This window comes from Carassius auratus, chromosome 36 (genome assembly GCF_003368295.1).
Source record: "Carassius auratus strain Wakin chromosome 36, ASM336829v1, whole genome shotgun sequence".
NCBI classification, from domain to species: domain Eukaryota; kingdom Metazoa; phylum Chordata; class Actinopteri; order Cypriniformes; family Cyprinidae; genus Carassius; species Carassius auratus.
In genome coordinates, this window is record NC_039278.1 from 13,222,759 (window position 1) to 13,237,850 (window position 15,092).

At 35.5% G+C, this 15,092-nt stretch overlaps 2 protein-coding genes across 4 annotated transcripts in view; one reads left to right on the forward strand and one right to left on the reverse strand.

Annotated features, from left to right (window-relative positions):
* Positions 1–856: 856 nt before the first annotated feature.
* Positions 857–9,993, reverse strand: LOC113055315 (LIM and senescent cell antigen-like-containing domain protein 1). Of its 3 annotated transcripts, XM_026221538.1 has the most exons (11): positions 9,836–9,993; positions 7,384–7,543; positions 6,847–6,913; positions 6,643–6,763; positions 6,204–6,353; positions 5,973–6,123; positions 4,784–4,876; positions 4,626–4,674; positions 4,421–4,496; positions 3,939–4,072; positions 2,049–2,182 (listed from the first exon to the last, which is right to left on the reverse strand). In XM_026221538.1, coding segments are annotated over exons 1-11 (1,032 nt in total). In that variant the 5' UTR covers positions 9,865–9,993; the 3' UTR covers positions 2,049–2,180. The 3 variants fall into 3 exon arrangements, with proteins under 3 accessions (XP_026077324.1, XP_026077323.1, XP_026077322.1); XM_026221539.1 differs by lacking the exon at positions 3,939–4,072 and having other exon boundaries at positions 857–2,182; XM_026221537.1 differs by lacking the exon at positions 2,049–2,182 and having other exon boundaries at positions 3,931–4,072.
* Positions 9,994–10,511: 518 nt separating this feature from the next.
* Positions 10,512–15,092, forward strand: part of LOC113055316 (thrombospondin type-1 domain-containing protein 7B-like) — a 47,845-nt gene continuing 43,264 nt past the window's right edge. The window contains exon 1 of the mRNA XM_026221540.1: positions 10,512–10,820. The gene's annotated coding sequence lies outside the window, so the exon portion shown is untranslated. The remainder of the gene's footprint in view (positions 10,821–15,092) is intronic.

A 15,092-nucleotide genomic window follows, 5' to 3' on the forward strand; every position in this document is an offset into this window, starting at 1 on the left:
AGCGCACAGAAATTAACGCGGCTGAATGTAAATTACCGCCATTGTAAATGATGACAGAGGCGAGGCGACACCCAGATAATATTTTTCTACTGTTCTCACTTCTGCTATTGAACCACAATAATGGAATCAGAGGTATTGTTTCATTCGTACTTAGAAGCTTAGCTCTAGAGGGTAAGACGTCGAGTCTGTTCATCGGTTCAGTGACAATGAGTAGATGTTTATTCAATTCAATCCACCTCAGAGCGCTTATATGCGTTGCTTTTCTGTTCTATTCTCCCAATCTTTTGAATGAAACAATTAAACTATGTTGCACTTCAACTCAGTTTAAAGCGAAAGAAAAACTATACACAGAAGAGACAGAGTATTGAAGATGTTGGTGGAGGATTGAGGGTCTTTTCCAAACGAAATGCAACTTTCAGCTCGAAGATTCTGGTCCAGTGTTGCAGCGCCTCCTGGTGGCAAATTCCCAAAGAAGCGCCATCTCAAATGAATAATTCATAACTCGCTTTCTGACTTTCTTTCCTATGTGAAACAAAATATATTGGTTTGTACTAAGTTATGCATTGGTCTCTTATTTCATGCAGTTCATATAACTGCATAAAATAAGAATACTGAATGTGTCCTATAAACTATCTTATGACACTTTTATAGTGATTTTTGCTCCTATTACAATTTTACTATTGTGTTTTGCATTTTATTTAAATGCTAAATTTTATAAGATTGCTGACTGTAAATCCATGTAGGTTGTTTAAATATCAATATTTGCCAAAAGTTCGCTGTGCACATGTTTTTAAAGAGTACACTAGCATACAGTAACCTTAATAAAAAAGTCCATTATAAAGAAAATGTGAAGACATCAGAAATAGTGCATACTTTATTAATACATTTTGATGTTTCATACAGAACACAGTGAGATTTGTTATTTAAAAGCTGTCAACAAGCATATTAATATATATTTTGCCAAAATGCAACTTTCAGTGAATGCAGACTGCAAAGAAGTACTTTTGCTATCACTTAAAAAATACTGTAAATTACAAGGAAATGTCGGACTGTTATAAAAAAAAAAATAAAATGCAAATAGCTACATGTATAATTAACAAAATATAATAATGTGAATTAAGCAGAAATGCAGTGACATTAAAACGTACAATTTTAAAATGTCTTTCATACTTAAAAACAGATTAGAACAGAAATCAAGGACAGCCAAATCATGTTTAAGTTCAGTCAATTGTTACAGAAATCATAAGTAATTGCTGTCAATGCATATAAACAATACATAAGGCACATGTTCATTAGATTTGAATATCATCAAAGGTATTGTTCTCCAGAAAAAAAAGACGACTTTTAAAACATGAAAAACACGAGGATTTTATGATGCAAGACAGTCAACATAAACCTCTCTGCTCATACACCTCTCAGAAGATATACAAGTGGTCTAATTTATTGCATATCTCGAGAACACAGGGAGGGCTTTAATAAAGCTAGATCATTTAAGCTGGGAAGTAGGTTAGACAATCTGAGCACTTTCAGTCGAGCGAAGAGTTTAGAGCTTGCCATGCTCCTCCAGGCTCATTACATCATGCATTAACTTTCGATCCCGTCTGACAGAAAAACGTGAGGCTTGAGCATAAATTAAATATCAAATAGCACTCTCAGATCAATTCATCAAAGCCGGGCCTTGGGTCAGACACAGAAAGGGGTTCAGCCTTGAGAAAAAGCTGTGGCATTGTATATGAAGCAAAAATGTGCTGAATAATTAATCTGAACAGCGTGAATACAAACTAACATTATCCATATAAACATGCAAGTACATATATATCAATAAACAATATAAAAGTATTTGGTTTGGTTTTGGTTGCAGTGTGTTAAGACACAAGAACATCTGTTGATCCGAGACCAAAGAAAATCTGCTGGCTGCTTTCTGTCCCAGAAAAATAAATGTAAAATTACAACAACAAAGTAAGACACAAGTGATGTCTAATCCAAGATCATAAGCAGTCCAGATTTAGTTTGGTCTCCGTTCATGTTCTATTGACATCCTTTGGCCCCCCCTGTGGGCGGGGAGATCTACTTGCGGCCCACAGTCTCCGCCAGCTTCTTAAGTCTCTTCTTCAGCTCCAGAGGAAACTTCTCGTAACATTTCTTACACACCGGCTTCATGTCAAACTCCACAAACTTGTTCCTAAAACAAAAATGTTGCTTTTAGGAGTGTGATATTAACACATTCAGGCCAGAAATATGGTCTACAAGTATGCATCCCATTCCAACTCAGACTATTACAAATATATATTTTTTGATAATAGAAATAAAGCTGAAATAACAAATAGAAATGTTGCCTTGAAAACTGAAATTAAAGAAATTCAGGTTGAAGTACTACAATTACTTAAACTAAAATAATAACTTAAAATATTAAAATACAAACAAATTCTAAATATTAAATTCTATACTAAAGGGTTTTAGCACTTAAATACATTCATGTTTATCATAGATGTTTATTTTAAATAAAAACTTGGAAAGCAGTGTCATTGGGTGTATGAGAGACCAAATGGGGGGGGGGGTGACATAAAACATTAAGAATATGAGAATGATGAGTTGAACAGTTATGCATCAATGTTAAAATTCTTGTTGATAAGAAAAACCACATAATTATTTTGATATTATGGCTGGTAACCAATAAATGGCTGATTTTTAATTTTTATTAGATTTTCACATTTTAATATCTACATTAAAAATCAAAGACAATTAAATGACAAAGAAATAATTTGCTACAACTGAAGTATAATGGACAGAATGAAAATTTTAAATTGATTTTGAACAGTGTTATTAAAATTCTAGTGTTATCTAAAATAACAAGTAATAGTAAATAATAGTAAAATAACATTAGATGATTGTAAAGGCATATTTAGCCTCTATATTGGGGGAAAACATGAGAAGTGCATAATTAAGCAATAATGATTAAAAAAAAAAATACAGGAAAGAGTTGGTACTATGGAAGCAACTCACGATTCAATTCACAATTTTGATTTCGCGATTCTATTTGATTTCTATTTGAAAATTAGATTTAAGGCAAATTATAAAATTAAATGTGTCCTTTTATTATTGCTTGGAAAAAATGATACTATTTCTTTGTGAAACTGAAATATAACACAATATAAGAATTTACTAATATAGCACTTGCATATTATTGCACTTTTGTTGGTTTTGATTGCTACTGTTGTCCTCATTTTTCCAAGTATAAAAGCTTCTTTTTTTGGATAAAAGCATCTGCTAAATAACAAGATGTAAATATAATGTAAATTTAAATAACAAAACTAAGTTTATATTTTAAAACAAGGCTTAAATCATAAGTAACACAAATAAAATAAAACTCTTCATATAAACAAAATGAGGCTTTGTCTGTGCTCTTTCTATTTAAATGCAACCACTGCATTTTAATCTTGATCCAAACAAAGATGCGGCATACTTGCAACATGAGCAGTTTTTAATCTGAATTAGATTGTATCATTTCGAAATTTAAAGCAAAATCAGAATGATTTGACTTCAGCTTTGTGAAACTATAAATTAAAAAATCTGCATGAAACGAACATTAGACACACAGATTCACTCTTTGCCAGCAGGTGGCGCTGAAAGCATTTCCTTGGTTTCCACTGTAGGTAAAGCAGCTGCACTTATGAACTTTAATATGCACTATACAGAGGCAAGATAAAAAAAAAAAAAAACTAAACTTTTCTAAAGACAGTGAATCGCAATTTACTTAGCATCTCACACATTTGAATCGATTTTCAACTGGCTCGCGGTTAATCGCTACATCCCTTGTTGGTACAGGAATAAGTTGATGAAGAAATAAATACATGGTGAGGCTGAAGACACCAACCAATGATAATGAACGAGTGAAGCAGATGAGCATGAAGAAGGAAAAAGAGAAAAGGGTTACAGACAGACGGCGATGACTTTCTTTCGCCGTTCATGAGAGTCGCGTTCACGTTTGGCCAAACGCCTCTTCAGCTCGTCCGGCAGGCGTTCGTAACAGTGTTTACACACTGGCTTCAGGTCCACTTCCACAAACCTGTCCCTGCAGGGCCACCGTCAGGGACAATGAAAGAGGAAAGTGAAGGAACGAGCCAAAAAGAGGAGAAATTGGATGGAAAATTGGAAGAGGAATCGGTTTGAGGCAGGAGAGAGGAAGAGAAATGAGCTAGCATTAGAGAACGAAGTAGAGAATCGAATAGGACAGAAGTCGAGAATAAAATAGTTTGCTTGAGAGAAAGGTTAGTAATGATCCAAAGAAGAACATCACAGCAGCGCAGAGATCCAATTTAAAGCACTTCTGCAGAAATTTAAACACAGCTACCAAACAGTCGCTAACAGAAAAGGGACAGATTGTGATATAGGATGAGTATGTATGTGTAATATCACTTACTTGAGGGTGAGCTTGGTGTTACAAGTCGAGCACGAGAAGCAATTCACACACCAAGCCTTATTCAGAGCCGACACCACTGACAGAAAACACAAAAACAACTTTACACAACTCGTGACAGCAGAACCCGTAGCCAAAACAACTGCACGTCAAAGCTGTGAAGGTTAGGAACTAAATGTCAACATCATGTCAATTAAACAGTGATTACCGTCTCCTTCGATCACACGGTTGCAATGGTAACAAACATCACCAAAGAGCTGCAGACAGACAGAACAGATGTCTCACATCAAAAGCTGAAAGTTTCATTATTTAATCATTTTTTTGGGATCAATAGGGTCTTTCAAAGCAGTTTTAGGCATGTGTTACCTGATTGTAGTGAGTCTCGCAGTAAGCAAGCCCTTTTCTCTCGTAATGACGGTGTCCCAGAAAAGGCTTCTCGCACTTCGCACAGACAAAATGCTGTAGAGACGAACAAACACAAGCAGTGAGCATGCAGTTCAACTACACACTACACCATTCAAGATTTTTTTAATTGTTTTAAAATACGTTTCCTACTGTTATATATTATAAAATGTAATTGTTTTGTTCTGTAATGATACATTTCCAGTCTTTAGTGTAAAATGATCCTTTATAGAACATTCTGAAATGCTCAACTTTGTTCTTTTCCGTGATGCAAGAATGGCATTTGTTTGAAATGTAGATCTTTTCTAAAATTCTTAAAGTCTTTAATGTCACTTTTGATCAATTGCATCTTTATTCACACAGTAGACACCGAATGCTAAAAACACAGAATTTAAGTTTTTTATATAATATTGTGTTAATTAGTAATAATCAAACATTACTCAATTAGGTATAGGACCATCACAATATCAACATTTCAAGAGTAAAAATCATTTTAGTAGCACAGCAAAAATAATATGCTGTTGATGTTGTTTTTTTTAAACACACTCCTTTATATAAACAATTAAATATCAATAAAATATACACAAATTAAATGACAACATCATGAAACCTTAATTTTTCTAAAAAAAAAGTTAGAAAGCGGCTAATAAATCTAATAATATGTACTTGAAGATTAGTACTTAATTAATCAAGTATCCAAGTAAACATCCAGAAACTGTAATTTCACTAATAAAAACAAAATTAGCTGGCATAGTTTTCACTGTATGATTATTATCTAATACACATTAATACACTGAGCCGTTGCAGTTTGCCTGCAGTTATCCAAACTTATCTAGCTGAGAGCAGGGAGTGCTTCTCTTTTTCTTCTATATTATTGTTTGATTAATATTACAAACATAATAGACCATGGCAGGTGTATTAGACAGCAAGTTCTCATAAACAGAACCGATGTCCTGTGTCCAGATCTGCTTAGATGCACTTAAAACATAAGCAACTGTGTTTGCTTTGATACCTTGCAAAGGCCGCCATTATGACCAATACACAGGTTTTTTTTTTGTTGTTGTTGTTTTTATAATAACCTAGCATCCCTATTTAGATATATATTCAGATATATTATGGTGCATTCTTAAAAATCTAAACCAAACACACAGACCTCAACATGCCACTGCTTGCCCATGGCGTTGACCACACGGCCCTCAATAGGACGCCTGCAGGCTCCGCAGATCGGAACGCCCATCTTATCATGGCAGGGGAGGCAGTAGAGTTCCCCTTTTAGCTCACGGGCATCTGCAGTCAGCTCTTTACTGTAAAACACACAACCTCAAATTCACGTCACTTTCAGTAAATGCACACAGCAGATGAAATCACTTAGTGCTGTACTGACCCGCAGTTACTGCAGTTGAAGTGGTCGGGATGGTAGGGGTCATTTTTGAAAATGAGGGGCTGTTCCTCGATGATGGCGTGACACTTCTGACAGACGTACTTCCCAAGGCCCCTAGCTTTCTCACGGTTATGACACGGACGGCAGAGATGACTGGGAAAAAAACACAGATTTGTGCATATCAGCCAATAAGAACACTCGGACGGTGAGCCATTTCCTGTTCATTCATATTTCAAGTTATTCATTTGTTCCCATATGCAACCTGCTGAGCTAGAGAACATCTCAAATGTATGATTCCGGTTTGCAGCCTAGGACTTTAAAGTGTATTTAAGATTATTATGAGAACAAAGATAATCCATTAAAAGCTGATCATAGACCAACCCAATGTATGCAGTCTGTCAGTCACATGTTCACGGTCACCCCTCATTGGCTGTAAACTCACCGGCCGGCGTTCTTGACGAATCCAACATCGGCTAGCACGGCTTGGCAGATATCACAGCAGAAACAGTCAGGGTGCCAGCTGTTATTCATGGCCTTAATCACACGCCCAATTATAAACTCTCCTGTGGGAAAATGAGGGACACAATTCACAATTAACTAGCACAGTCAATAACATCACCTGTTCATATGTTTGTGCGTCTCTTACCACACTGGTGACAACAGGGAGCAAACAACATCTGGAAATCATGCTCGCAGTATTTCCTTCCCTCAAACTATGGACAGAAGGGAAGACAATCAAACATAACATCAGCTCCAATGGAAATACATCTCAAAGTCAATCAACTGCTGCCACAACTCAACGCTTCAGCCAATCCAAAAAAAAAAATCATTTAACTAAAATGAGCTTTCTCTCAAGTTTTCAGGTAACAAAAATAAAATGCAAAGTGTCAGAGAGGGTGGAAAATGGTAATGAATTATATATATATATATATATATATATATATATATATATATATATATATATATATATAGACACACACACAATTTTTCATGTGTGTGGATCTTATGAGCAGAATTATTGTGTTATTTATTATATTTCCTGTACATTACTAAACAAATCTAACCAAGTGGACCTCAGGGTTTTCCTAAAATTTACTGAAAAAAAAAAAAAAAAAAACAGGGAAATCACCCTTTTACACTGGCTTCAAGATTAAATGCGACATGACAGGTTTAATGCAAGTACCTCATAAAAGAGCCCTTCAGGAAACTGCTGGAAACACTGGGCACAGACGAAGCACTGTTCGTGATACAGCTCGCCATTGCTGTTGACGATCTTCTCCGCTGGGGCAAATCCGCTTTTACACCGTTCGCACGCGGCGTTTGCCAAGGCATTGGCCATGTTGCTGTTAGAAACAGATCAAGTCAAGAGAAATGATTAGTTGGGATTATAGATGTAACATGCCATTATGAGCATGAGCATAAATACATTTCTTCAGCAAAAATGCATTAAAAGTGACCAAAAAAAGCTTTTGACCTTTCCATTCATCAAAGAATCCTGAAAACAATGCATTAGTTTCCACAAAAATAATAAGCAGCACGACTGTTTCCAACATTGATAATACATTTTTCTTGAGCAACAAATCAGCATATTAGAATGATTTCTGAAGAATCATGTGACACTGAAGACTGGAGTAATGATGCTGAAAATACAGCTTTGTATCACAGGAATAAATACATTTGAAAATATATTACAGTAGAAAACTTTAACTATATTACTGTTTTTACTTTATTTTTGATTTTTTTTTTAAATGCAGCCTTGGTAAGCATAAGGGACTTTTTTTTTTAAATGTTACAAAATCATACTGAATCTTCAATTGCTCGTTTTGCAATTACCGACATTGGCTAAGAAAATAAACAGAACTGAGCCAATGTTTAATACACGTTTTCAGATTAATTTCTGAATAAACAGTGTAAAACAAACCCTCATTAAATTTCCTCAGTTTATTGTGTGTCATATTATTAAATTTGTATCAATAGCATCTTATAGTACTGTCATTTGCCATCCTACTCTTTCTCTGTAAGGTGATGTTTATCTATTCAAAAATCCCATGTAGGCTGTCTGGCACTTTGCAGGATATTAATTTAAGAGTGAGCAGGTAAGATGGCAACCAATGTTTACATCACACAAACAGAATGAGCCTGTAGTGGCCTGTGGTTACTTGGCCGGCAGTGATCTCAAATGACTCACTGATTCCACAGACATTTCTCCCCTATGACATCACAGGTGATGTGGCTACTAGAGGACAGGGCCGTCTTTACAACTTCCCCTCATTCCCTTCACCACTGTCATGGCGTTAAAGCAGACAGATGATTCTAAGGCTGTTTTCCCTAATATGGTGAAGTGAAGTAGAGCAGAGAAGATCTGCTTGTGTACTAATACACTGTAGATCTATAAATAGATCATTTTAGTGTTTAAGAGATGGAGACTGTTGTATGTCAGTTCTTATCATATGCAAGAGCTGACAGAGAAACAGTTGCGGTCTCACACTGCAGTGTGAGGAAGTGGGAGTTGAGCCATCTGTCTCTGTGTGTGTGTGTGTGTGTGTGCTGAAGGCTTGCTTATGTCTGTAACACAGCATCTGTGTCTGCAAGTAGGGTGACATATAAGCATATACAATACAGTATTAACATTTGAAAACCTGAACAAACCATATCAAAAATAATTTCACGGTAAATTGGTGAAATGTTATTTACTCCAAATGTAGTTTTAAAAAAAATTATATCTGAATATTGTTTTCACCAGCGTTCTTAAGGCTTTAGAGCCCCGTTGACATGCTAGTAAATATTTATCAAAATACTTCAACTGGAATTCTGAACACAGAATCGCATATTTATATAATACCACTCAAAAGCGTGGAGTCCATTTAAGTTTTTTAGGCTCACCAAAAGCACAGGGAAAAATAGTAATACTGTGAAATATTATTTCAATTTAAAACAACTGCTTTCTATTTGAATTTTCAAATGTAATTTATTCCTGTGATACAAAGCTGAATTTTCAGCATCATTACTCCAGTCTTCAGTGTCACGTGAACCTTATAATAGTTATCTCTTGTAAAATTATAAATGCCTTTCAGCTGTGAAGTATACATTTCTATCAACTGTGAAATCAAGAAATCACTTTTGATCACTTGAATGCATCGTTGCTGAATAAAAATATTAATTTACTCTAACGTTATATTTTGTATCAGTGAAACCGTATGGGGTCGTGTCTTAAAATTCGACGTTGTTTGCATCCCTTTACATTGTTTAGACATGAAAAGTGTGAGTTTAAAGGAGCTTAACATCTCAGGAAGCAAATTCTATCCACATTTCCCTGGGGAGCTGACAGTCTGTGGGAGCATTTAGCTCAGGAATGTCTCCCAACAGCACAGACTAACGTTACACAAAACTCCACTAGGGAGGCTAATTAGCTTAGCATCCGCCCTCATCTAGAAATCCATGATATTATAGTTATTCTCTCAATAATAAATATATAACGTTACTTAACGCTAGCAGTTAGTCAGAAAACAATCAGTTGGGTGGAAAAAAATAATGAGAATACCGGTATTACATTATTTATATATCTGATGCATCTTTGACTGGATATTTCTCCATAACAGCAACAATTAAAAATAAATCTATTTCAAACATTGTACCTGCCCGTCATCTGTGACACCCCCAGCATCCCCTTCAGCACAGCTTATCCTGAGAGATGATTCCGATTCGATTCGACAACATAAGACGCCCCTCGGATCTGTTGCTTTTCCACTTTTTTTCCTTCTCTCGACAAAGATGTTTTCCTGAACAAAAACAGACTGTCCACTCTGCTTGGTCTTCCGTGTTAAGGTCACGTGCTGCTCGGCTTGACTTCTGATTAGTTACTTTGATCAGCTCCACAGCTATGCAGAACTTTTAAACTTTATTTGGCCACTATATATCATATCATATCATATCATATCATTGTCATTGTCATTCGACAATTTAAATGTCATTCGTCGAATAAAAAATATCAGAAACAGTAAATGCTATATAATCAAGTGTTATATTTTATATAACACACTCAGACGCAAAGGCATCTAAGAAATTCACATGCATTTACTGTATATTAATTAAAAATGTACATACATATATTTGTGTGTGTTTAAAAAAAATTGTATTGTGATCTCTTGGTAAGCACTGACTATGAGCCCTCTTGTGGTTGTTTTGGGTTAATACGGAACATTAGTGAAAGCGGCGGAACAGAGTGGACAGGCTAGACTCGACATTAGAAATGAGCTACACCCTTCCTCTGACGTCAACGCTGTTTAACTAACTTCTATCAAACAGAGACATATATGGCATTGATGCGCGCTAGAGCTAAACCCAATCATTTAAAGTAAGAAACCTCTGCCTACGGTTCTCTTAACTTCTTCAGTCTCACTTGAATGGTCAAACTGTTTAATTTAGTCAAATATACACACATTCTACAGCCTCAACATGCATTGATTGAGAAAAGTTACCTTTAAAATATGTTGCCGGTTGTATTGCATATCCACCACACGAGGACGCTGTTGCAAAAATGAAGACAAAATAACTTGCATACAGTAAATGTGAGAAAACACATCTGTGGTGTCTCTGTTAGGACACCTTTGTGAAATGAAGGTAAGCTGCCTGAAACGTAATAACAAAGTCAATAAGACTGCAATATATGTATATGTATGCGGTTACAATAATTAAAAGTATATACAATTATGGATTGAATTATAGTTAAGTATTATAATCTCATAATATTTGGTATTTTGCGTGAGTGAGAGAGAGAGAAAGAGATAGAGAGAGATTTTCTGTGTTGGCTATATGTTATATGATAACAATAAGAATTTTTAATATAATATTATAATCAAAATATTTAATTTTATGTATTTTTTTATGTAATTTTATGAATGCAGTCCACAAAAACATTGACAGTCAGTCAAGGCAAAGACTATAGAAGAGAAGTGGGTGGATCATATAATATTATCAATAGAAGTTATTTGGTCAAGGTAAGAAACAGAAACAGCAGTTGATAGGCTATACTTGAGAGAGAGAGAGAGAGAGAGAGAGAGAGAGAGAGCACCAGTGTTTATTAATGTGCCTGGATAAAGAGCAGCTGTGACTAATTATTCTGTGATGGTTTCTAAGCTTTAATCTTGTACGTAAAAAGCTGTTACTGGGTTTCGAATCTCACCTTCATACATTATATTTTTTGGCCTCTGGGTGCTGCCCTTTAGTCTGAATTCATCACCTCCTGGGTGTCGTTGTCATGGATACACATGGATGCACAATGGTCCATCTGAAGTTTTGGGTAAGAGAAATGCACGATTCCCTGATTAACATTCGGAGTTACATAAAGATGGATATGATCACCAGCAGGCCTGATCAAACATGACCCTGTGATGTGAGATAAACAGATTCATAACGTTGTTCAAGATTTAAGGTCAGTGTTGAGAGAGACAATCATTCATTAAGTGTCCCAACATTGTCTTGGAAGTAATGTGTAAGTGCATATTCATAAGTGTATGCCATCAGTCACTTACGATTTCTTGATATGTCAGTCCTTGTCGAATTTGCTTTCTAAGATTTAAGAAATAAGCAACTGTGTTCTGGCGTGTACATGATACGCTCCCAGCAGATGGGTTTTACACTTCACATGGCAGTGATAAGGATGCTTGTGGTACAGAATATAGATATGAATCAGGATCTCTTCATGAGTGATTTTCAAGTCAACTGTCGGGGTGAAAAATCTATACTGACATTAGAAAAAAAAAACTTAAATGCATCAATTACAGAATGTAAAATTCAGTATTAACATCTGATGCAATGCATATTCATTCGTTATCCAATTTATGAATAACAATAATAAATTAAATAATTATTACTTTTTCGGGGGTCTGTATAATGTACAGTCTGGTGTATTGTTTGTGATAATACTCTGTTATGTCCCTCCAGTTACATTTGTGTTTGCAGCATTTTTTTTAAGAAATATGAATCATACCACAATATCCAAATAAAACTGAACCAAATAAGCTAAGCATGATTCATCACATAATTTGTGATGATAATCAAAGTGAATCACTGTCAGAGAAAATATTTTCACCTAAATTACACAGCGTCTGAAAATACACAATAGATAGATAGATAGATAGATAGATAGATAGATAGATAGATAGATAGATAGATAGATAGATAGATAGATAGATAGATAGATAGATAGATAGATAGATTTGTTTTTGTTTTTGGTTGCTAAATTGTTCAGGGTGGTTGTTAATGATGGGTGCATCGCTAAATGATTCACTCTTTTGAATTGTGAATCACACCATGCTGTTGGCACCTGTCGGTCAGAACAATGATAGTGCAACAAAAATGCATAAACAGTACCATTACAAACCAATTTATAAACTTTAAGCTATATTAATATAATCTACAAATCATTTAATACTGTTCAGGGCTTGTTTTATGTGTTTTATGGAGGGTAGTCAGGCCAATTTAAGGCAATGAAATACTACTCGTCTTGTTATTATACAGATCTGTCATTAAAAATATAGGTATACATTATTAAACAAAATTGAGACCCAGGTTCATGGTTTATTTTAAAATATGCACACATTCACTCTTATTCATATGTCTGATATGCTAAAAATGCAAAATGGTCAAATGATTTGTCTCATCACAGTAAAGAATTACATGAATCATGTAATCATGATTCAGCTTATATTTTCAATTTTAAAACAGCATCAATGGATATAACTATTGGTTTTTCTATCATAAAACACTGATCAAATATTAAATATTTACATCAAACTCTTTCACCGTTACAAAATAAAGCGTAAATCTGGAAATCCTGTTCGTTATGTGATGTTTTAAGTCTTTGATTTTATTGGTCTTTTCAATAATTTTGGCATTGATGAATACTGTCAGACTTCTGGGACAGATCAAACTAAAAATTTACTTTTTGTCAGCCTAGCAAGTAAAAACTGCATCAATCTGGCCATTTCTTAACGTCTGTGGCCAAAACAATTCTGTGGGAATTTTTTTTTTTTTTTACCATTTTAGCCTTTTAGCATCTGCTAGGCGAAAATAATAAGTATGTTAACTAAACGATTTGGGGTATCATACATGTCTGTGGTGTAAGCCTTGCAGGATGAGTAATTTTAATACTTAGCATTAACCCCAAACTATGAGCATTAGTAAAGCTTGACTTAGAAAGCACCGCTAAGGATGTGATTTTGATATTTTAGGAGATTAGCAGCATCTTCAGTACAAATTCTAACAAGAAAGGTTTGTGATCTGATAAAATGCATGAGAATATCATAGCGTTAAACTCTTTAGAGCCCGATCCATTATTTGACAATGAGATAGAGGAAGGGGTGGAGGGGGAGTTGAGTGTTGGCAGAGTGAAAGAGAGAGAGGGAGAGCGAACGAGCGAGAGAAAGAGAGAGAGTGAGGTAGTGCTGCCAGTGTCCGTACACCACCTCTCTGTCTCTCTCTCCTCTCTGCCACTTTATCTTCCGCAAGGGATGCCCACTGGGATAATATTCTCTATCTGTCTTTCACGCACATTAATCAGTCATTCTCTCGCACTCTTTTTTGCTCTTCCTCATTATTTGACACTTTTTCTCCATCCTCCTTTATGTTATCTCTCTCTTTCAGCCCCCTGTCCTTCTCCTTTTTCACTCCCCTTCTTCTGCTCACATCTCACAGTCTGGAGAACTCACAGGAAGCTGGAGGACAGACAGGTAAGGCTGTGTGTGTGTGTGTGTGTGTGTGTGTGTGTGTGTGTGTGTGTGTGTGTGTGTGTGTGTGTGTGTGTGTGTGTGTGTGTGTGTGTGTGTGTGTGAGAGAGAGAGAGAGAGAGAGAGAGAGGTATAAGATCCTGGGCATGTTTAGATGTTTGACATTTTTGATGGATGATAATCTACAATCTGTAAATCTGTATATTTCTCATATTATTGCTCAAGGCTGCTCTTTTATAGCCTCAGTTATATGGTTCTATGAAGTATCAACTTTTGCTTAGATGTTTGTTTGAAACTGCTCTAGGGGACATAAATGAGGCAGTTATTGTCATATACTGTAGTAAGAGTATAAAGTTATGAAATGAATGTAGGCTGCATAGCTCGGATGAGTTGTTTTTTGGTAGTTCATAGGGAGATATCTGACTTTCTGCGAATCTGAAGCATTTGTGACATTGTTGAGATCTCTTCTGGAACTCGCATGTGAGATTAGTGTTGCAAAAAAAATTGCAAATGCTGTCTTTTTTTGTTAATGTTGTGTGATGCAAAATTTTGTTTTCTTATTCCAGATGAATGTAAAGAATAATCTAAAGCAAGCCATTTGTCTGTAAAGTTCTCCAAATTTTGCAAACACTGTGATTCATTTGAGTGTCTGATTCGCCTGGTGCCATAACTTTCAGTCAACTATTGTTGTACACTTGGTCGCAGGACTGATTGTTTTAGATTGAGTGTTCATGGAAACTGAAAACAGTCATTTTTGCTAGTGACACAGGAATTAAAAACTTCACCTTTAATGAAAATTTACTCTCAGTTGTGTCTAGGAGAAATGATTTTGAATTGACTAGATCTTTTTGTTTTTTCAATACTATGACTGTCAGTTTCAGATTGTTTAGGCAGCCGGGAAGTTTCAATAGACTCATTTAGTGAGCCGATAAAGCCTCCCTCCTTTGAGACTGAAGGAGAAAGTGACAAAAACAGCAGGCGGAGATAAACAGATGTTGAAAACAAACAAAATTGAAAAGCATGTGTTTTGGTTTCAAGAGTTGGTGTATCAGTCTACCCATGACTTCATCTTGAATTGTAACACATCTGATCATGAGACATATGGCTACTGTCTTTTCCTGCCATGCTTTTAATTAAATGTCCACTAAAGTTAAAGCAGGCGACA

Bases quoted from the DNA above. Each gene is read 5' to 3' on its own strand.
- LOC113055315 (XM_026221537.1), bottom strand. From the start codon at position 9,864: ATGCTGGGGGTGTCACAGATGACGGGCAG. The intron at 4,497-4,625 runs GTAATCACTGTT...GTTTTCTGTCAG, and splicing joins CCGTGTGATCGAAGGAGACG to TGGTGTCGGCTCTGAATAAG. The intron at 4,073-4,420 runs GTAAGTGATATT...GTGGCCCTGCAG, and splicing joins AACACCAAGCTCACCCTCAA to GGACAGGTTTGTGGAAGTGG.